The 23776-nt window shown below is 47.1% G+C and overlaps 1 protein-coding gene across 3 annotated transcripts in view; it reads right to left on the bottom strand.

Annotated features, from left to right (window-relative positions):
- The window catches only part of CSNK1G2 (casein kinase 1 gamma 2), a 56698-nt gene that overhangs the window by 14019 nt on the left and 18903 nt on the right, over positions 1–23776 (bottom strand). For 2 of the 3 annotated variants that reach the window (XM_083421726.1, XM_083421725.1), the window contains exons 2-6: positions 18516–19121; positions 5060–5100; positions 4707–4776; positions 1685–1833; positions 373–607 (exon numbers count right to left, since the gene is read on the bottom strand). In XM_083421726.1, coding sequence (XP_083277852.1) covers positions 373–607; positions 1685–1833; positions 4707–4776; positions 5060–5100; positions 18516–18702 — 682 coding nt within the window. In that variant the 5' untranslated portion in view covers positions 18703–19121. Of the gene's footprint in view, positions 1–372; positions 608–1684; positions 1834–4706; positions 4777–5059; positions 5101–18515; positions 19122–21967; positions 22168–23776 lie in introns of those variants that run through there. The other variant, XM_083421727.1, reaches the window with a different exon arrangement.

Below are 23776 nucleotides of genomic sequence, written 5' to 3'. Positions count from 1 at the left end.
GACATATGGTTGTCAAGCCTCTGCTTAAAGACCTCCAAAGAAGGAGACTCCACCACACTCCTTGGCAGCAAATTCCACTGTCAAACAGCTCTTACTGTCAGGAAGTTCTTCCTAATGTTTAGGTGGAATCTTCTTTCTTGTAGTTTGGATCCATTGCTCCGTGTCCGCTTCTCTGGAGCAGCAGAAAACAACCTTTCTCCCTCCTCTAGGTGACATCCTTTTATATATTTGAACATGGCTATCATATCACCCCTTAACCTCCTCTTCTCCAGGCTAAACATGCCCAGCTCCCTTAGCCGTTCCCTATACCGAATCTGCTTTTCCTTGCCCCACCCGACTCCCCCTCCCCATTGGCTGTCTCCCCCTGCTCACCTTTCCCCAGGTGCGTGTTGATGCTCATGTACCGCGCGGTGCCAGTCAGGCTCTTGTGCTCTCGGTACGGGATGTGCTTTTTGGTCTCGGGGTCGATGAACTCTTTGGCCAGGCCGAAGTCAATGATGTGGATGACGTGTTGGCGCTTGCTCCCGGGTCGCCCCACCAGGAAGTTCTCCGGCTTGACGTCTCTGTAAATCAGGCTTTTGGTGTGGACGTACTCCATGCGGGTGATCTGCGGAAGGGAAAATCGCCAGAGCCTCTGTGCCATGCGCAAAGTAGCACTTGAGGGTCTGTGTCCTGGAAAACTGGGGCTTCTTGTAGGTTTGTGCATTTGCCCCAGTTATATTTTATTAAATGTTCAAAAGTTTCACATATGCATATCCAATACATATGTTTTTCTTTTCTTTTTGTCAACCTCTCCTCCTAGGTGTACATTAGGGGTCACCAACCTTTTTCAGCCATGGGCCGGTCCACTGTCCCTCAGACCATGTGGTGGGCCGGACTATTTTTGGGGGGGGGGGTGAACAAATTCCTATGCCCCACAAAATAACCCAGAGATGCATTTTAAATAAAAGCACACATTATACCCTTGTAAAAACACAAGGCAGGCCCCACAAATAACCCAGAGATGCATTTTAAGTAGAAGCACACATTCTACTCATGCAAAAACACGCTGATTCCTGGACTGTCCGTGGGCCGGATTGAGAAGGCGTTTGGGCCTGATCCAGCCCCCGGGCCTCAGGTTACCCACTGTACCCGCTACCCACTGTAGATAAGGCCCCGTTTTCCTATTGCCGCTCTTTGGCTCTCATGCAAAAGACGAAAAAACCCGCATAACGAAAAAACTCGCAGAACGAATTAATTTTGTCTTGCGAGGCACCACTGTATAATTATTTCGGTAATTATTGTATGTCTATTAGTCGCCAACGTGTTCCATGCATCGTACTACAATGGAGATAGACGAAATTAATCCGTTCCGCGAGTCTCTTCGTCTTGCGGTTTTTTCGTCTTGCGAAGCACGGCTATTAGCGGCTTAGCAGCTATTAACGGCTTAGTGGCTTTAAGAAAAAGGAAACAAACTCGCAAGAACTCGCAAGACATTTCATCTTGCGAAGCAAGCCCATAGGGAAATTCGTCTTGCGGAACGACTCACAAAACGGAAAACTCTTTCGTCTAGCGAGTTTTTCGTCTTGCGAGGCATTCGTCTTGCGGGGCACCACTGTACTTCCTCTACAGAGTTGGCAAGGGTGTTGGGGTGTGTTGCACGGGGTCATTCCAAAAAAGGTTGGTGGTGTTCTTCTCTGCTCACCAGTTGGATGGCGATCATAAGGACCGTCTTGAGGGTGAAGGTCCGGTCGCAGAGGTCAAAGAGGTCCTCCAGGCTGGGCCCCAAGAGCTCCAGGACCATCGCGTTGTACTTCCCGCAGGGCCCAAAGTAATAGACCTGAGGTATCCCTTCTGTGGAGAAAAGGGGGAGACAGTTCAGACGACAGCTCTAGAGCTTCTCAAACGAATAACGCAAAGCGGAGTCAGGGACAATTTCGGTTCAGTGCAAGATTGGTTGAATTTCCAGGATGCTCCTCGTGGCTGAGAACTTTCTGGGTTTTTGGGTTTTTTTAAAATTGCATTTTAACCTGCATTTTAATTTCTTTTCTTTTTCTTTTCTTATTATGTTTTTACTGAAATTTTATTGATGTTAGCCGCCTTGAGCCTGGCTCTGGCTGGGGAGGGCAGGGTATAAATAAAATTTATTATTATTATTATTATTATTATTATTATTATTATTATTATTACTACTACTACTACTACTACTACTACAATGCAGGCTTCCTCGTGAGTAGCGTCTAAAATTCACATTTTGCACCTGGCTATCGGCCACCAGGTGAAGAGGCCTGGGTGCCAGAATGGGGATCCTTGGATCTGGACTGTTTTCAAACACCAACACCCCCTCCTGTAGAATTCTCTCCAATATATTTTATCCGCACAATCGGAATGAATTTCAGGAACCAAAATGCTTTTTCTGTGCAGCCCGAGCAGGAGCAGTGAACAACATTATAGTGAATTGTTGTTGCTTTTCTTCACTTCCCCTACTGCACTTCTCATGGTTGGGAATTATACCACTACGTTATGAATGGTCTGAGTCACCATTATGAAAAAGAGGTCAGAATAGTCCAATAGATATGTTGACCGTCTTTGGATCAAGTGACTTTTCTTCTTTTAAATTCTCAGAGCTCTTAACCTGGCTCAAGGTTGTCCTCTGAACTAGCCAGATATATAACTGAGAATCCATCACAGTCAGTCCATCATTTGGAAAATAAGACTTTAGAGCTGTGTTTCCCAAAAAGCGCAACTAGGCATTGTGTTTTGGCGACTGTAACCCTGGTTCGAGACGACGTTTGGCACCTAGCTTATTATATATCTGAGTTTATAACGCTGCCTAGATTCAGCCCCCAAGACCATGATGTAAAAAGAATGGACTTTTAAGTCCCATTTTACAAGTTAAATAGTAATCTCACTAACAATTGAGTCAGTGTGTTCCCCAAGTGCTGTTGTGAAAAGGTTAAGGGCTATCAACACACAGTTTCATTTTTATCGACTTCTTTTATTTTATATTGACTTCTTTCATTTTTTACTTACATCTTCTACCTAAAAGAATTCACCCACCGCTGGCTGTAACAAAACCTGAGCAGTTTCGTAAGGAGCAATAAGGTTATCGACAGAAAGAGAGTTTAAAAGTAGGCTTTGGGCTTTAAGAGATCGTTAAAATTAGCAGCAGAATTAACGAGAGATTGAAACATGTCAACGTCTGACATGGGTCTGGGTTGACTTGCCTAAGCAAACGTATTTTTGGGAGGGACTGAATTCAGGGAACGTCCCTGCCTGGCGTCGACGGGAAGAAGGATAGGAGCAGCAGAGAGACTGTCAATATTATTAACGCTTAATAAATGTATTGTAAGGTAGGCCAGCACGACTGTCGCCCGTCCTGCGGACAGGGAAGGTGAAGGCTGAGAAAAAGAGCAAGGCGGCAGCACAGCTTACGTCAAAAAATCAACACTGGGGGGGCGGGGAAATAGCCCCATCGTCTTTTAGTTTCCGTCTTCTCCAGGGTCACCCTGAAAACACCTGTCTCAAATCTTTACAGCTGTTCCGGAGGCTGTGTTGCAAAACATCCTTTCCAAGCCACTCCTTGCACCATCATAAAGACTAGTGCCCGTTTTTTTTGGGGGGGGGGATTAAGGCGTTTTATTTATATATATATATATAAAACAAGGGATGCGAATGGTGCTTTGGGTTAAACCACTGAGCCTAGGACTTGCCGATCAGAAGGTCGGTGGTTCGAATCCCCGCGACGGGGTGAGCTCCTGTTGCTCGGTCCCTGCTCCTGCCAACCTAGCAGTTCGAAAGCACGTCAAATTGCAAGTAGATAAATAGATACCGCTCTGGCGGGAAGGTAAATGGGATTTGCGTGCACTGCTCTGGTTTGCCAGAAGCGGCTTAATCATGCTGGCCACATGACCCGGAAGCTGTACGCCGGCTCCCTCAGCCAATAAAGCAAGATGAACGCATCAACCCCAGAGTCGTCCGTGACTGGACCTAATGGTCAGGGATCCCTATACCTTTATATATATATAACAAATGTTCATAAATGTACCAAGCAAACATGTACATAAATATATAAACCACATGTCTGAAGCAGCACAGGAAAACAGCCCTGAAACCATTTTGACTCCCAAACTGACCAAGTGAGTTCTCTGCAAGGTCAAAGGAAAATGGAAAAGCCTCCCCGTTGTCTTTTCCTTGACAAATCCTGTCTTAAGGGTATGTCTGTGTATGAATGTCTGTGACCTGGCTCAGGAACTAAGTATTTATCATTACAAAAGACTGGCCAGGCTGCCCAGGGTATCCTATCAAGTGAGCATTAACAGTTACCCTGCCAGACAGGTGGTATACAACGCACTCAGATTTCTGCTGTAGACCGCCCTTTCTGTGATGTAGATATAATGTCTCTGGGGATGGTCTTGGACTCCAGGGCGGGCAATTTAAAATGTCTATATAAGGGCGGGCACACCTTTGTTCTGGGTCCTCCTCCTTTCCTGCGTGTGAAGGGGGCACCCTCTTGAAATAATTCAATAAAGACCAGGCTTACGAGCTGCTTTGCTTCTCAATATTCTCTGGTTGGCCTCTGTTCTTTTCTCCGACCGATCGAGACCCTGCAAAGGACTCTATGAGGGCTCTTGTGTCCCCCATAAGGGAAGAAGGGCAGATTTTCGTTTATTACGGCTTCTTCCGAAGCCCCTTTGGGGAGTGAGAAGTGCAAGCCCGCTACCCACCTGCATTTCCCAGCTGCTTGTAGAACCTGTATTCCAGGTGGAGCTGAGGAGCTCTGGACTTGATGGGTTCCTGGAGAGAGGAAGAGGAAGAGAGAATGGAGATCTGCAAAAATCCCTTTATTTTCGGGTGCAAATGGGGCAACATCAGAGTCTGCCTGCTCAATCAGGCCAGTGGCTCATTTAGTTCAGCTTCCCGTTCTCACAGTGGCCAACCAGATGATAATAATAAATTATAATATATTTTGAAAAACAATGGTCCCCACCTAAAGATGAGGATGGGGAGAAAGAAGAGACAGACCCGTTTAAAAACAGACAAACCCAGAGAATCAACATATTATCGGAACATCACTTACCAACTTGATCGCTACATATTCGTTCGTATAGAGGTTCTTCCCTATAAGAAAGGTTTTTTAAAAAAGAAGAAAAGAATTTAGTCAAAAAAAGAGACAATTACACACACACACACGCAAATCCTAATTTAGGATCTCCACACTAGAAAATTCCACGACAGTTAATCCCAGAAATTTTTGGGTGAAAAAATTCCTGCATTGCAGAGGGTTGGACTAGATGACTCTAGAGGCCCCTCTTCCGACTCCATTATTCTTTGTGAGAGACCTATGTCTGCAAAAGATGGTATAAGCCCACTTACGAATGCTTTCTTAAAAAGGGAATTTTCAATTTAAATATCACTATCTGTTGTGATTACAGTGGTACCGCTGGTTGCGAATGGGATCCGTTCCAGAGGCCCGTTCGCAACATGAAAAGAGCGCAACTGACAGCAGCGCGTCTGCGCACACACGGGTTGCGATTTGCCGCTTCTGCGCATGACGTCATTTTGTGCTTCTGTGCATGAGCGAGCAGTGAAACCCGGAAGTAACCCTTTCCGGTATTTCCGGGTCACCGCGGGACGCAACCTGAAAGAACATAACATGAGGTATGACTGTATAATATTCTGTCCACAAATAGAGTCATACCTCGGGTTACAGACGCTTCAGGAATGGGTTACTTCCGGGTTTCGGCAATCGCGCATGTGCAGAAGCGCTAAATTGCACTTTGTGCATGCGCCGAAGCACTGAATCACACTTTGCACATGCGCAGAAGCACCGAATCGCAACCCGCGCATGCGCAGATGTGGGTCGCAAATTCTGCGGGTTGTGAACATGCATCCCACACGGATCACGTTCGCAACCTGAGCATCCACTGTACCGTGGTCCTCCCCCACTTTTTTCACATCCAATAAATAAAAGGTGTTTCATTGCAATGTTTATCAACACTTAACCATTCCAAAAATAAGATAGGTGGTTGAAAATTAAAGTTTTTCAAGACTCAGCTGAACCCTCGTAGCCCAACCTGGATCGCTGAGACTACCTGCAGGAGCGTCGTTGGATCATTCCCAGGGTTGTTGAGGTTCATTTGACAACAAGGAACCTAAGCCTTTAGTGTTATCAGCCCAGCCCTGCGGAACTCTCTGCCACTTGAGATTCAACACCTGCTGAAAACTTGTCTATTCTGCCAGGCCTATGTAGGCAGTTAAGAACACATCTTTTCCACAATGGTTAAATGGTGTTCTAGGTGGAACTGATGCATGTTTTAACCGTTGTGGGTTTTTGTTTTTTGTATGCTTTTACTGTATTTTTGTTGTAAACTGCTTTTTTTTGGGAAAAAAGTATAAGTATTTTCATATAAATAATATTTTCAAGATCATAAATTGTGCAACACATTCTCCTGATATTCCTAATTCTTTTTTAAACAAGGGTTTCCAGTTACTAAATCCAGTTGACATATTTATTCACATTCTGCACCAAGAATACATTAGCGTCATCCTATTCAATTGCCTTCAAAATTTCCTGATTATACAGTGGTACCTCACAAGACGAATGCCTCGGAAGACGAAAAACTCGCAAGACGAAAGAGTTTTTCGTTTTCTGAGTTACTTTGCAAGACGGATTTCCCTATGGGATTGCTTCGCAAGACGAAAACGTCTTGCGCCTTTTTTTTTAAACCGCCAATGCATTCCTATGGGAAACTGTCAATGCACAGTGGTGCTTCGCAAGACGAAAAAATTCACAAGACGAAAAAACTTGCAGAAAGAATTAATTTCGTCTTGCGAGGCACCACTGTATTCAGGTTTTTTTTTTCTTGTTCTTCTTCCACACCTCAGATTACATACCGTATTTTTCGCCCTATAGGACGCACTTTCCCCCCTCCAAAAATGAAGGGGAAATGTGTGTGCGTCCTATGGGGCGAATCCAGGCTTCAGGAAGCTCTGCGCAACTCTCGGGAGACCGGCTCCGAGGGTTGCGCACAGCTGCCTGCAGTCCCTGGCTCAGCGCAGCTCTGCGCGGCCATCGGGAACCAGGCGTGAAGTCCCGCCCAGCTCTCGATGGCGGCGCAGAGCTGCCTCCAGTCCCGGGCTCAGCGCACTTCTCCCCATCGCCAGCCCCACAAGCTCGGGGGACAGCGGGGAGGCGGAGCACGCCTTCCCGCTGTTCCCGGACCTGGTTCTTCCAGCCCCACACCTGGGGGGGGGGGAATATTGTAAAATTAATGAATGTTAGGAAATGTTGGAATGAAATTACATGACTTTAGTAGAAACATTACAAGGAGTTAAGTATAAATAAATTTTAAGGTTTTGATGATAATATAAGGTAAAAATAATTTAAGATAACTAAAAGATAGAAAGCAGTGAAAGACGGAAAGGATTTGCTGATATAATTAACAACTGGAATACAAAAATGGGAGGTGTGAGGAGGTCGAGGAAATAAGTTAATGAAAGATAAGGATTTTGATGCATTGTGGGTTTTTTTTTTTTGATGTACTTTTTTTTGGTGTTTTGATGCATTGTGTTTTTTTGCTTTTTTTCTATGTAACTTTTTATTCTTTTTATTCTTTTTTTTTCTCTTCTCTTTTCTCTTTTTTTCTTTTTTGTGTAACTTTTAAACTTTTAATAAATATTATTTTAAAAAATAAAAATAAAATATTTTTTCTTTATCCCCCCCCCCCCAAAATAGGTGCGTCCTATGGTGCGCAAATATGGTAATCCTTGCAAGAGGTAAAGGGTGTGATTGATACCTCTGTTTCATTTGGCCTGTGGCATAATTGCCTCAAAAGTAACTCGTCAGAGTGTTCTGCCTGAAAAAACTCTTGACATCTTGGATGAATTCTTCTCCTTCATCCAATGTGCACCCAATTCAGTTATTTAAATAGTTTCCTCCCACCAAGGAAAGCTCCCAAAGTAGATTACAGACCACTTAAAAGAGGAGAGAGAGAAACAGATCCTGCGTTTTGGGCTTACAATCTAAAAGTGCACAGCATGAAAGGAAAATGGATTTGGCAGGAGGAGGAAAGAAGCAAACGCAAGATTAAGTTATTTGGCAATTTTACACAAGCTGTGAGCAGAAGTGAGCAACTATTCTGCACCATCTATTTTGCGGGAGGCGGGCGGGCGTCCGTGAAATCCCTTAAACGGAGCTGAGCAAAGCCCAGCAGAACAACCCCAGACTTAGGGAAAAGAAGCGTGGGAATTTGAAAACATCCCTGTTTAACCCAGGCATTGGGTGGCGGAAGAAAGCCTCTTCCTGGAACCCCCCGAGATCATCCGAGGGGAAAATGCTTTTCACCGCAACCTGATTTTGGAAAGTTTGCAGATGGCAATCGGCTTCTGCAATGTTTGGAGCGTTTTTCGCTTTTATACGGCGTGTCCGCTTGCCCTGGTTGGGCTCCTTGAGGAGGCAAAGCACAATCTAAATCCCATGAACGATAATAACATGTTGTGCTGGACCCGGGGTAACCCGAGAATCGCAGTCCAGGTCCGGTCCAGAATCCGAAGGTTCTGCTAGGTGTCAATCCGACAGGGCCAAGGCAGGACATGAGGCAGGAAACCAGGCTAGATCTGGTACAGGGTCTAGAATACAGCAATGTTGCTCCCGCAACCTGGGGCAGGGTCCGTCAGCCTTTTATCTTTGTGGGGGTAATGGCCGGTCCTGATCCCCCAGCGACTCACCTCCCTGTTTCGCCTGAAGGTGAGCACTCCTCCTGCGAGTACTCAGGTCTCTCCTTCTCTCAGACCTGAGTCTCTGCAGCTCGGGAGACGTCGGTGGGTTACTAGACCCAGAGGCCGCCTCAGCCTCCCCTGACCCAACCGGTAGTGGAGCAGCTGTAAGCGATGGCCCAGCTGGAGGCAACGAGGTCATCCTCGCATCTGGAGCCAGGGCAGGCTCAGGCCCCTGACTCGGCCCAGATGGTGCTTTGTTGCAGGGGAACCTGTGCAGAATGGGACTCTTCAGGATCAGGCCCAAGACTTGGTTCAGATGATGCCTGAGGCAAAGGATCCAGAGCGGACTGAGACTCCTCTGGTTCCGAGTCCCAGGCCATCACACATGCCCTCCTTCCCCAAGAGGTTCAGAGGGAGGCAACACGTAAGTGGGGCCTTTTTGGTGGTGGCTCCCTGTCTGTGGGATGCTCTCCCCAGAGAGGCTTGCCTGGAGCCTTCATTACATGTCTTTAGGTACCAAGCAAAAGCAGTCCTTTTTGGCCTTTACTTAGAATCATAGAATCACAGAGTTGGAAGAGACCACAAGGGCCATCGAGTCCAACCCCCTGCCAAGCAGGAAACACCATCAGAGCACTCCTGACATATGGTTGTCAAGCCTCTGCTTAAAGACCTCCAAAGAAGGAGACTCCACCACACTCCTTGGCAGCAAATTCCACTGTCAAACAGCTCTTACTGTCAGGAAGTTCATCCTAATGTTTAGGTGGAATCTTCTTTCTTGTAGTTTGGATCCATTGCTCCGTGTCCGCTTCTCTGGAGCAGCAGAAAACAACCTTTCTCCCTCCTCTAGGTGACATCCTTTTATATATTTGAACATGGCTATCATATCACCCCTTCACCTCCTCTTCTCCAGGCTAAACATGCCCAGCTCCCTTAGCCGTTCCTCAGAAGGCATCGTTTCCAGGCCTTTGACCATTTTGGTTGCCCTCCTCTGGACACGTTCCAGTTTGTCAGTGTCCTTCTTGAACTGTGGTGCCCAGAACTGGACACAGTACTCCAGGTAAGGTCTGATATTTAATCTATGGCCTGTTAAAGCTGGGGGAGGGGGTAGTGGTAGGGCTGGGCGATATCTGGCTTTCAACATTGTGATATATCACCAGCTAAACATCGCGATAGACCGATATATCACAATGTCTGAAATAAGGATGGAGCTACGTATAGGAACTGGCTGGCTTCACAATTTTTTCCGCATTGTGATTTTTACACAGCACACACACATCACGATTCCATCATATGCGTTTTTAATGTACACCGTCCTGGGATTTAAAAGGGGGATATATAAATCAAATAAATTGTAATACAGTGGTGCCTCGCAAGACGAAATTAATTCGTTCCACGAGTCTCTTTGTCTAGCGGTTTTTTCGTCTTGCGAAGCAAGCCCATTAGCGGATTAGCGCTATTAGTGGTTTAGCGGCTATTAGCGGCTATTAAAGGCTTAAAGGATTAGCGGATTAGCTGCTAAAAGGCTATTAGTGGTTTAGCGGCTTAGAAAAAGGGGGTGGGGAGCGAAAAAAAAATCTCAAGAATCGCAAGACATTTTCGTCTTGCGAAGCAAGCCCATAGGGAAATTCGTCCTGCGAAGCGCATTGAAAAACGGAAAACCCTTTCGTCTAGCGGGTTTTCCGTCTTGCGAGGCATTCGTCTTGCGGGGCACCACTGTAATTTATTCAAGGAGATTTATGTCAAGGAGATAAGTTACTATACAACCTTTAGACATCTGAAAGCAGCCCTGTATAGGGTAGTTTTGCAATGTTTTACTATGTTTTTATAGATGTTGGAAGCCGCCCAGAGTGGCTGGGGCAATACAGTCAGATGGGTGGGGTATAAAAAATATCACCACCATCCATCATTATTGTTATTGTTGTTATTGTTACTATACCACCCTTCATCAAAAGATCTCAGGGTGGTGTACAACATCAAAACCACATTTTACTGAGCACAGTAATCAAAACATGAAACGAAGCATAAGAATAGACAGCAAGTCATATTTTCAAAAATTAAAAAATTAAAAAAATTAAAAAAGATAATTTATGCACGGTGCAACAAAAAGGAGTCTCCAAGCAGTTTATGCTGCTTAAAAAATAAAGTAACATTAAGAAAATACTTATTAAGCAATTGAAGCTTTTGGGGAAACTTTTAATGTTTAATAGATTATTGTATTTTAATATTCTGTTGGAAGCTGCCCAGAGTGGGTGGGGTATAAATTATTATTATTATCATTATCATTATTATTGATGATATAAAGGTAAAGGGACCCCTGACCATTAGGTCCAGTCATGACCAACTCTGGGGTTGTGGTGCTCATCTCGCTTTACTGGCCGAGGGAGCCGGCGTACAGCTTCCGGGTCATGTGGCCAGCATGACTAAGCCGCTTCTGGCGAACCAGAGCAGCGCACGGAAACGCCATTTACCTTCCCGCCGGAGCGGTACCTATTTATCTACTTGCACTTTGACGTGCTTTCGAACTGCTAGGTGGGCAGGAGCAGGGACCGAGCAACGGGAGCTCACCCCGTCATGGGGATTCAAACCGCCGACCTTCTGATCAGCAAGTTCAAGGCTCTGTGGTTTAACCCACAGCGCCACCCGCGTCCCTTATTATTGATATACCATGCAATAAATAAGTATACAAATTGTTTTTCAGGGTTACAAAAATAAGTGCATAAATACAATTTTTTAATTTAAAAAATCCACGTTTTAAAGGAGCGAAACTGATTAATTAATTAGAGGAGCAACAGCTCAGGAACAGCCACTCACACAGAGACGCTCCGCTCAGCCTCCTCTGCTAGAGAGCAGAAGGCTTTGCACGGTCAACAGATGCTTCTCAATGTGTCAAGGGGTGGGGGACAAATTTCCAATTCTCTGATGGCCCCATGGAAAGCTGGCAGCCTGTCCCTTCCCGAGCGGAGGGCAAGGAATGCTTTGAGGTCACGGTGAAACAGCCAAACGTTCCTTCGCTGTCCCCCTCAAAACAATTTGTCCTTGTGGCTTTCGTACGTGCAAATCTCCCCCCCTCCTCTCTCGCACCTGCTCCCGGGCGTCAGGGCTTTGCATCCCTCCTGACCTTTCCTGTTCCAGAGGCGTTCCAAGCATTTAATTTAAAAAATAAAAATAAAGGAAATGAAAGAATACGGACCTCGAGGGTCCGATTGCAAGGGTGTCCGGCAGAGGGAAGCTTTCGCGCCGGGGCTCATTGCCGCCGCCAAGCGGAAATATGACATGTGCCCCCTGCCTTCTCCGGAAAGAAATTCCCACGCGGCAAAATACCGTATTTTTTGCTCTATAAGACTCACCTTTTCCCTCCTAAAAAGTAAGGGGAAATGTGTGTGTGTCTTATGGAGCGAATGCAGGCTGCGCAGCTATCCCAGAAGCCAGAACAGCAAGAGGGATTGCTGCTTTCACTGCGCAGCGATCCCTCTCGCTGTTCTGGCTTCTGAGATTCAAAATATTTTTTTTCTTGTTTTCCTCCTACAAAAACTAGGTGCGTCTTGTGGTCTGGTGCATCTTATGGAGCGAGAAATACGGTACCTTTGCCGCATTCGCTTGCCTGCTTGCCCATCCCAATCCGCCCCATAAAACGGCCACAGAACCTCTCTGTGTTGCAAAGGATTCTGGGGCACCCGCCAATTTCTGCCCCTTCCTGGGGGGAAAACGGATTTCGGGTGCTCGGCATGGAGGTTTTGGTGGTGGACTACAACTCCCATTGTCCTTTGCTATTTCCCACACTGCACGGTGGGAGTTGTAGTCCAGCAGCGCTGGGAGGGGGCCACCTGGTTTGCCACCCGGCCACTTCCAAGCTGGACTGCTGCAATGCTCTGCCCGTGGGGCCGCCCTTGGAGACAGACTGGAAACGACCACCGGAGGAGGAGAAAGCTGGTTTCCAAAAAAAATGGGTGTGGGTGTGTGTTTATAAATAAATAGGACAAAAATATGATGCCCGCACTGTTAGAAACTCAAATCTATAGGCCGGGCAATATAGAAAGGAGGTATGCAAATTAAAAGGGAAGTGGAATTAAAAGTACAGGGGTAATAACCTATATTTGCAACATGGATGACGCCGTCCGTTTGCATAAAGTTTGTTTTGCACAGAGAAAGCAACTATGTGAGAAGTAAGGTTACAGGGAACAAGGCAGAGGGCCTTCTCGGTGGTGGCGCCTGTCCTGTGCAACGCCTTCCCAGCAGATGTCAAGGCAATAAACGACTATTTTACTTTTAAAGGACAACTGAAGGCGGTCCTGTTTAGGGAAGTTTTAAAAGTCTGATGCTGTATTGTTTTTAATATTCGGTTGGAAGCCGCCCAGAGTGGCTGGGGAAACCCAGCCAGATGGGCGGGGTATAAATATTATTATTATTATTATTATTATTATTATTATTATTATTATTAGCGACTACAACTCCTCTGCTCAGTCCTGTGGATATTTTGCTGGGTCTCGTGCGTTTAGTCTTAAGGTCTAAAAACTTTTGTAGTAATTTAATTTACGCAGAGACAGCCGTGTTCCTTGCAAACACAGACACCCTTCTGAAAAATCCTACACAGTTCCGCAGCGGCTGCTACTTCACTGTGTGGAACGCCTTTAGTCTAAAAGCTCCAGGAACTTTTGATTCTGTATAAATATAATTTGCATATGTTCACCGACACCTCCTGACACACACAGATAGAACTCATTTTCTGTAAAATTCAGCTCAATTCACAGTGGGCTGCCTTATTTTAAGGTCTACAAACTTTTTGAGTTTCCAGAAATTTAATTTGCACAGAGAATAACACTGCTCTCTGCCCAGGTACCCCAGATTTGTGAAAAGTCCTGCTCAATTCCATGGCCACAGACATCTCAGTGACCCTCCATCATGGATGCTTGGGCTGTTGATTCCTGCGTTGCAGGGGGTTGGACTGGATGACCCTCAGAGGTCCCTTCCACCTCTACGATTCTTTGATTCTATGATTGCTTTCAAGTCTGGGTTTTTGCGGGGTTGGGGAACTGACAATTGCAACATTCAAAATACCATAGAATCATAGAGTTGGAAGAGACCACAAGGGTCATCGAGTCCAACCCCCTGCCAAGCAGGAAACACCATCAGAGCACTCCTGACATATGGTTGTCAAGCCTCTGCTTAAAGACCTCCAAAGAAGGAGACTCCACCACACTCCTTGGCAGCAAATTCCACTGTCAAACAGCTCTTACTGTCAGGAAGTTCTTCCTAATGTTTAGGTGGAATCTTCTTTCTTGTCGTTTGGATCCATTGCTCCGTGTCCGCTTCTCTGGAGCAGCAGAAAACAACCTTTCTCCCTCCTCTATGTGACATCCTTTTATATATTTGAACATGGCTATCATATCACCCCTTAACCTCCTCTTCTCCAGGCTAAACATGCCCAGCTCCCTTAGCCGTTCCTCATAAGGCATCGTTTCCAGGCCTCTGACCATTTTGTTTGCCCTCCTCTGGACGTCTTTGAGGAACATGACTCGGAAAAGGAAATCTGATCGGGGCATAGCTGTCAACTTTTCGCTTTTCTTGCGAGGAATCCTATTCGGAATAAGGGAATTTCCCTGAAAAAAAGGGAAACGTTGGCAGCTATGGATCTGGGCTTGGGTGGAGTGAATGCAGGAGCAAAGAATAAATAAACCAGAGGGTGGGAGCTCCAGCTGAGCGGAGATCTGTCTGTCTGTCTGCCAGGGGGTGGCCGGAACGAGAGGCTTGGCCTGCGGGCGGCGGAGGATAAAGGAGGAGAGATAATCCCTGGCATTTGGGAGGATGTAGCGGAAAATATAGCCTTAGCAGCAGAGCAATGGAGAGGGGCTACTCTCCAGCTGGCACCCGGGACGAATAATGCCACGGAAACAGACTGGTGCTGCCAGGGTCTGCAAACATTGCTGGTGCTCAGCTAGGCGGCAGGATCACAGCGTTAGAAACTCAGATACGCAAGCTAATTGCCAAATGCCACCTGAAACCTCGGCTGCGGTGGCCGCAACAGAATGATCTGGGCAGTTTGACTGGCAACTGCAACTCAACGGGGAAACAGCCCGAAATCTTGCAACAGATGCTAACTCTGGAATGTGTGAGTCTCTGGAGGCGGTTGGAGGATGGATGGCGGCTAACGGATTGAAGTGTTGTTTCTGGGGGGCAGGTAGGTGTGGGGGACTCCCTGGTCTTGAAAGTGGTAACTGTGCCCCAGAAGGACCAGGTGAGCAGCCTGGGAGTCATTTTGGACTCACCGCTGTCCATGGAGGCACAGGTTAAATCCGTGTCCAGGGCAGCTGTGTACCAGCTCCATCTGGTACGCAGGCTGAGACCCTATCTGCCTGCGGACTGCCTCGCCAGAGTGGTGCATGCTCTGGTTATCTCCCGCTTGGACTACTGCAATGCGCTCTATGTGGGGCTACCTTTGAAGGTGACCCGGAAACTACAACTAATCCAGAATGCGGCAGCAAGACTGGTGACTTGAACCATACAACTCCAGTCCTAAAGGATCTACATTGGCTCCCAGTACGTTTCGGAGCACAATTCAAAGTGTCGGTGCTGACCTTTAAAGACCTAAACGGCCTCGGCCCTGAAGGAGCGTCTCCACCCCAATCAAGAAGCGAGGTTACAGGGAACCAGGTAGAGGGCCTTCTCGGTGGTGGCGCCCACCCTGTGGAACGCCCTCCCGTCAGATGTCAAGGAGATAAAAGAACTGACTTTTAGAAGACATCAGAAGGCAGCCCCGTATAGGGAAGTTTTTGATCCTTGATGTTTTCTTGTGTTTTTAATACTAAGTTGGGAGCCGCCCAGAGTGGCTGGAGCAATACAGTAGATGGGCAGAATATAAATAATAAAATTATTATTATTAATGTAGCTGTAATGGAGAAAATCATGCGCAATTTGAGATTTCAACAAGGCCTAGAACCTGAGGGCACTTTATATATGATTTGGCATGCACTGTGGAACCATAATTTCCAAGACAACCCTGACTGTAAGCCTGCCAGATCGGGATTTATACTTGACCATCACATTACGCTGAGATTCTATTTCTACCCATGTGCAACTGCACTCATTCTGCTCTGGTCAGACCTCACCTGGAGTACTGTGTCCAGTTCTGGGCACCACAGTTCAAGAAGGACACTGACAAACTGGAACGGGTCCAGAGGAGGGCAACCAAAATGGTCAAAGGCCTGGAAACGATGCCTTATGAGGAACGGCTAAGGGAGCTGGGCATGTTTAGCCTGGAGAAGAGGAGGTTAAGGGGTGATAGGATAGCCATGTTCAAATATATAAAAGGATGTCACCTAGAGGAGGGAGAAAGGTTGTTTTCTGCTGCTCCAGAGAAGCGGACACGGAGCAATGGATCCAAACTACAAGAAAGAAGATTCCACCTAAACATTAGGAAGAACTTCCTGACAGTAAGAGCTGTTCGACAGTGGAATTTGCTGCCAAGGAGTGTGGTGGAGTCTCCTTCTTTGGAGGTCTTTAAGCAGAGGCTTGACAACCATATGTCAGGAGTGGTCTGATGGTGGTTCCTGCTTGGCAGGGGGTTGGACTCGATGGCCCTTGTGGTCTCTTCCAACTCTATCATTCTATGATTCTATACCTGCTTCAGAGTTTTGCCTCTCACCTTTTCATTTTTCACCTGTCGTTCTAATCATCCTCCCCATTTTATACACGCACAGCTCCCGCTAGCAGGAAAGGCCCGTTATCCAAAATCTCAGTTAAGTAATTATACCCGAACCTTGATACACGAGTGGCTGATTCAGATATCCAAACCGCCAGAGTGTGCCCACTTCCACAGCTGCTTGTGTTTCGCTGGTCAGCGGAAGCCATTTTTGGGTAGAAACCACAAAGGGAGGGAGAGAGATGGAACAAACCAGGGAGCAGGAGAAACGAGAAGTACCAGGTTCCTCCCATTTGTTTGACTTTTGCTGGGGGGTCTGCAACAGTTTGGGACAGAAAGCATGCATCAAATGTCCCTATAAATAATGGGAATCGTCAGCCAGCTCATTCAGGAGTCATTCTAGGAGTCTTGGTTGACCACAAACTTGACATGAGCCAACAGTGTGACGCGGCAGCTAAAAAAGCCAATGCAATTCTGGGCTGCATCAATAGGAGTATAGCATCTAGATCAAGGGAAGTAATAGTGCCACTGTATTCTGCTCTGGTCAGACCTCACCTGGAGTACTGTGTCCAGTTCTGGGCACCACAGCTCAAGAAGGACACTGACAAACTGGAACGTGTCCAGAGGAGGGCAACCAAAATGGTCAAAGGCCTGGAAACGATGCCTTATGAGGAACGGCTAAGGGAGCTGGGCATGTTTAGCCTGGAGAAGAGGAGGTTAAGGGGTGATATGATAGCCATGTTCAAATATATAAAAGGATGTCACCTAGAGGAGGGAGAAAGGTTGTTTTCTGCTGCTCCAGAGAAGCGGACACGGAGCAATGGATCCAAACTACACGAAAGAAGATTCCACCTAAACATTAGGAAGAACTTCCTGACAGTAAGAGCTGTTTGACAGTGGAATTTGCTGCCAAGGAGTGTGGTGGAGTCTCCTTCTTTGGAGGTCTTTAAGCAGAGCCTTGACAACCATATGTCAGGAGTGCTCTGATGGTGTTTCCTGCTTGGCAGGGGGTTGGACTCGATGGCCCTTGTGGTCTCTTCCAACTCTAAGATTCTATGATTCAGCAAACCATTTCCTGGGAATGCATTGCATTCAGAAAGCAGGGTGGAATTTGAAAACAGTTGGGAGTTCTTGTTATTAAATATACCAAGAAAAAAGCACATCAAGAACTCAGGCCAATGTAAGTTTCAATAGTGAGAGTGGTCCCTACTCGCAAGTCAATAGTCAATAGTAACAAAAACTAATCCATTCAAAAGTATGTATTCTGACAAGGATTACAAACTCAAATAGAGATTACAAACTCTAACAGAGACTACAAACTCATGAAAATATGTTAACACAGTAATTTGTTACAGAATTAGAGAGAAGAGTTTATGAGTAGAGATAAGTTCATGTTAGTCCATAGTCAAATTCATCATTTCAATCATTGAGCAGAATTCAGAAGTCAATTATGGATCAGAAACCAGGACAGGGCCCTGTTTTGATGTATTCACCTTCATCAGCTGGAACTATCAAATATTACATGAAAATACATTTAAATTCTAAATTATCATAAATTATAATTTGTAAAACAGTATTATATAACATTTGGTTCCTTACCTAATTTTTAAAAGGGTTCTACATATTTTTATGAGTCTGAGTTTGTAATCTCTATTTGAGTTTGTAATCCTTGTCAAAATACATACTTTTGAATGGATTAGTTTTTGTTACTATTGACTATTGACTTGCGATGGTGCTGGAGGAGACTCTTGAGAGTCCCATGGACTGCAAGAAGATCCAACCTATCCATTCTGAAGGAAATCAGCCCTGAGTGCTCACTGGAAGGACAGATCCTGAAGTTGAGGCTCCAAGACTTTGGCCACCTCATGAGAAGAGAAGACTCCCTGGAAAAGACCCTGATGTTGGGAAAGATGGAGGGCGCAAGGAGAAGGGGACGAAAGAGGACGAGATGGTGGGACAGTGTTCTCGAAGCTACAAACATGAGTCTGACCAAACCGCGGGAGGCAGTGGAAGACAGGAGTGCCTGGTGTGCTCTGGTCCAGGGGGTCACGAAAAGGCGGACACAACAACATTGACTTGCGAGTAGGGACCACTCCCACTACTGAAACTTACATCAGCCTGAGTTCTTGGTGTGCTTTTTTCTTGGAATTTGAAAACAGGCCACGGTGCAGAGACTCACCTAGTCGAAGCTCCCCAAAGTTCCCGCACCCGATCTTCTTCCCGACACGGAAGTTCGGGCCGACCATTAAGACTCCAGAGTTGGTCCCGGACGTCCGGCTCCCGTGCGTGTTGCGGCTGCTCCCTGTCTTAGACATCCTTCGCCCTTCCTCCGCGTCCCCTTTGCCTCCTCTCTTATCAAAATCCATAAGTTTGTGGTACCCTGGCCTCTCCACGGTTACGCTGCTGCCATGCAAATCCGAGGGCCGAAACGTTGCGGGGGCCGGCTGGGGGGGTCAGGGCGGGGAGAGGGCGGGGTAGGGGGGTCGGGGGAAGGAGGGGAAGGGGAGCACGAAAGCGAGAGAAGAGGTAAAGGAGGTCGAAAACGGCGGTTCTCTTTTCTTGGTCAGTAAACCATCCCGGGTAGAGGAGGAGGAGGAGGAGGAGGGGAGGGCTCCAGGGGGCGGACCGTCACCCGCATGTGCTGCGCTAGTGGGCCGGGGGTCCTCTCCTCGAAGGGGCCGTGGGGGTTCCTTCCGGCGCCTGCAGCGGGCTGCTCTCCGAAAACGGTGACATGGCGGCAAGGGGGAGATTGAGAGCTGTCTTTCGGCAACGCCTTACGTCCGAGCTGGAGAGGGAACAGAGTGCAGGTTAGCATAGGAAACAAGCATCCGCAGAGTTATATTTCAGGTACAGTGGTACCTCGGGTTAAGTACTTAATTCGTTCCGGAGGTCCGTTCTTAACCTGAAACTGTTCTTAACCTGAAGCACCACTTTAGCTAATGGGGCCTCCTGCTGCCGCTGAGCAATTTCTGTTCTCCTGAAGCAAAGTTCTTAACCCAAGGTACTATTTCTGGGTTAGCGGAGTCTGTAACCTGAAGCATATGTAACCCGAGGTACCACTGTATCATAATTTCTAACCATTTTTTTTCATCACACTAACTTTAACCATAAAAAAACTTCACATTTTATCACTAACAAATAATACTATTTTAAAATACACTATCTTCTACTTCTAAATCCACTTCCAAAGCTATTCTAAGATTTAAATATTAACATATTTCTTCAAATATTCCTTAAACTTCTTCCAATCTTCTTCCACCGTCTCTTCTCTCTGGTCTCGGAGTCTCCCGGTCAGTTCGGCAAGTTCCATATAGTCCATCATGAGAGCCGTTAATTCTACAGTCGTACCTCATGTTACGTCCATGTTATGTTCTTTCAGGTTATGTCCCGTGGCAACCCGGAAGTACCAGAAAGGGTTACTTCCAGGTTTCACCACTAGCGCAGAAGCACAAAATGACGTCACGCGCATGTGCAGAAGTGACGAATCGCAACCCACGAGTGCGCAGACATGCCGCTGCGGGTTGCGCTCCTTTCACGTTGCGAACGGGCCTTCAGAATGGATCCCGTTCGCAACCAGAGGTACCACTGTATTGCAGGCATGTCCAACAGGTAGGTTGTGATCTACTGGTAGATCGCGGGGTGTTCCTGGTTGACCTCTGGCCCCTAAGCGATCTCCTTACAAAAAAGCAAAAAAACACACCTCCCAACTTTGGCTTACTAAAAAAAGCCCCACAACTTTGGTAGATCATTGCCCATTTTTTTATACTGTGAGCAGATCGCAGTCTATTGGGAGTTGGACGTCCCTGTTCTATTGCATTCCTCCTGTGGCGTTTATGTGGCTCTCGCCCTCCATGTTCAGTCTCCCACGGCAGCTCTGAGAGGTAGGCTGGGCAGAGAGGCAGCCCACAAGTGAGCTTAGTGGCCGATTCATTATCTGCTGGTATAGCATGAGCTAGACAGCATCTTAAAAAGCAGAGACGTCACCTTGCCAACAAAGGTCCATATAGTTAAAGCTATGGTTTTCCCAGTAGTGATGTATGGAAGTGAGAGCTGGACCATCAAGAAGGCTGATCGCCGAAGAATGGATGCTTTTGAATTATGGTGCTGGAGGAGACTCTTGAGAGTCCCATGGACTGCAAGAAGATCAAACCTATCCATTCTGAAGGAAATCAGCCCTGAGTACTCACTGGAAGGACAGATCCTGAAGCCGAGGCTCCAATACTTTGGCCACCTCATGAGAAGAGAAGACTCCCTGGAAAAGACCCTGATGTTGGGAAAGATGGAGGGCACAAGGAGAAGGGGATGACAGAGGATGAGATGGTGGGACAGTGTTCTTGAAGTGACCAGCATGAGTTTGACCAAACTGCAGGAGGCAGTGGAAGACAGGAGGGCCTGGCGTGCTCTGGTCCACGGGGTCGCTAAGTCGGACACGACTAAACAACAACAACAAATAGCATGAGCAGAGCTAGGAACTCAGATATAGAAGCTCATTGCCAAATGGCCCCTGAAACCTCGGTTGCAGGGGCCAAAATGGACCTGGGTGCAAGAGCTCCCTTCCGTCCCACAACAACTGGCATTCAGAAGCATTTGTTCCCCCATCGCTGGAGGCAGAGCAGAGGCCTTGTGGCTAGTAGCCATCGACAGCCCTCTCCTCCGCCACAGATTTGTCCAACCCTCTGGTAAAGCCATCCAAGATTGGTGTCCACTGCTGACCCCTGCAGCAGAGAGTTCCACAGGTTAGCTGTGAGCTAAGCATCTCACAGCGCCATCACTTTCTCAAGACCCTCGGAACGCAACTGCGCTCATGATCCCAGGAAACTATGGTCCAGAATTGCAGTTTTGATTTTCTCCCTTAGGGAAGCATTTCACAATCAATAATATTATTAAGAAGAAGAGGAGGAGGAGGGGGTTGTGGCTGGTGGAAGGGGCAGGGGGGAACTTTCCCCCAAAGAACCAAAACACCCAGTTTTTAAAAGGTGCCCTGGATTAGGAAAGGCCTCTCATGAAGAGGGGAGAAATGGAAGCAAACTCCCAAGCGACTGCCAGCGAGGCGGAGGAAGGCGGGATCATCCTAATTAAAGAGGGAGCTAAAGAGGGTTAATTTTGTTATTAAATAATAATCTGACTTCTTGCCAGTGGAAAGCCGGCGTGTCAAGGAAACAGGTCTGCTGAAGGACTAGCTTTCTACACGCATGGAAATAAAGATGAGCCCAGGAATAAAACAACGTTCTAGCTTCTCGCCAGGGGAAAGCTAGCATGACAAAGGGACAGGAACGTTGATGGGCTAGTTTTCGATGCGGAAGGGAAGCTTTTCAGATCCTGTGAACGAACGCTGTTGCCGCCCAATAGCCTCACACGTCCAAAGTTCTCCCCAAGATTCAAGATACCAGGAAATTGCCAAGTTTCTGAGCTCAGTAAACACAGGCATAACAGGAGGGGCTGCACATCCTACACTCCAAGACGCTGGGAGGAAGCAGAGAACGGGCGAAAGGGCCAGGGGTCCCCCCCCCTTGAGCATCCCCACGGCACCCAGGTGACCCATTGAAAGCAGGATCCTGGGACTCCAAACCAGAACCAGAAGTCCAACTTGTTCCCACGGTGTGTTGAACACACATTTTCCAGCTTCCTTACCCTCCTGTTTTGCTTCCTTGTCTCCAGCGAGGCGGCTGCAATTTCCCCAAATGTATATCTCTATCTCCCGATTTGCACAAGCGTGGTTTTTCTTAGGGAGGGGAAAAAAGAAAAACCTTGCCGTGGAACAGCCTGGAGAAAAGCTTCCGTGTGTGTCTCTCTCTGTCTCTCCAGCCCAGCAAACGGAGACTCTTTTTCTATTTCCTGGTTTGACTGCCGAAAGCAGGCGGTTAGAGGAGGGAGGAAGCGCCACCAAGCAAGTTCTCAGAGACCTAGCGAGCGCATCGGCCGACTCTACGTCAAAGAGGAGGAGGAGGAGGAGGCCGGGCTCTGGGGGAAAAGGAAGCCACATCATAAACAGACGAGCGGAACCACGGTGCCGGCAGAAGCACGGCAGCGCTGGCGGCGAAGATTTGGCTAAGAGTGGGGCTGCCCAGGAGGGACACTGCCCCCTCCACAAATCCATGCGCACACGGCTAATATGTGCCGCGTTCAGTGCTGTGTTACAAACGCAAAATATATCAGCTGTCCCCGAGAGCTTGTAGGGAGCTGCGGCTCTTGCAAAAGTCTCTGCCCAGTTTCAGAAACACTTTCTCCACCAGCAAAAAAGCAGCAACCCGTTTTCTTTCGGTTTTTTCCTGTTATCAACACAAAAAGTACAGCAGCCATGGAGCCGGGTTTGCATATTTTCATGTTGCAAACCGGCCCGAAATCTGCCGATGAAAGGCTGTCCACAAATGTTAATAATACAGTGGTACCTCGGGTTACACACGCTTCAGGTTACAGACTCCACTAACCCAGAAATAGTACCTCGGGTTAAGAACTTTGCTTCAGGATGAGAACAGAAATTGTGCTCCGGCAGTGCGGTAGCAGCGGGAGTTCTCATTAGCTAAAGTGGTGTTTCAGGTTAAGAACAGTTTCAGGTTAAGAATGGACCTCCGGAACGAATTAAATTCTTAACCCGAGGTACCACTGTACAGTGGTGCCTCGCAAGGTGAAATTAATTCGTTCTGCAAGTTTTTTCGTCTTGTGAATTTTTTCGTCTTGCGAAGCACCACTGTGTATTGACGGTTTCCCGTAGGAATGCATTGACGGCTTTAAAAAAAAAGGCGCAAGACATTTTCGTCTTGCGAAGCAAGCCCATAAGGAAATTCGTCTTGCGAAGCAACTCAGAAAATGAAAAACTCTTTCGTTCTGCGAGTTTTTCATCTTGCGAGGTACCACTGTAATCGTATCAGCCGTCCGGTGTAAGGAACACGGATATAGTGGAAGCTTGGGTTGCAAACGTGATCCGTGCAGGATGCACATTCGCAAGCCGCAGTGTTCGCAACCCACAGCGCTGCGTCTGAGCACGCACGGGTTGCAATTCTGCGCATGCGCAAAGCGCAATTTAGTGCTTCTGCACATGCGCCGAAACCCGGAAGTAACCCGTTCCGGTACTTCCGGGTTTCGGCGCGTCCATAACTTGAAAACACGCAACCTCAAGCGTCTGTAACCTGAGGTATGACTGTATAAGTGAATCGTCTGGGAATTGTAGCTCTGTGGGTGTTGTCAGGAGACACTCTATCCTCCTCCCAGAACTACAGTTCCCAGAGTGCTTTGATAATCGTTCCCTCTTCACTGGGAACTCTGGGAGTTGTAGTTCATGGAGGGGAATATGGGGTCTCCCAACAACTCTCTGCTTCTCTTAGCAAACTACAGCTCCCAGAATGCTTTGCAGGAAGCTGCCACTGTTTAACGTGGCGTGATCCCGCTTTAAATGCAAAGTGCAGATCATAGAATTGTAGCGTAGGAAGGGGCCACGAGGGT

This window comes from Podarcis tiliguerta (genome assembly GCF_965153285.1).
Source record: "Podarcis tiliguerta genome assembly, chromosome: 18".
In the NCBI taxonomy this organism is placed as follows: Eukaryota; Metazoa; Chordata; class Lepidosauria; order Squamata; family Lacertidae; genus Podarcis; species Podarcis tiliguerta.
Note: the sequence above shows the minus strand (reverse complement) of the source record. Positions and strands in the feature narration are given on the sequence as shown.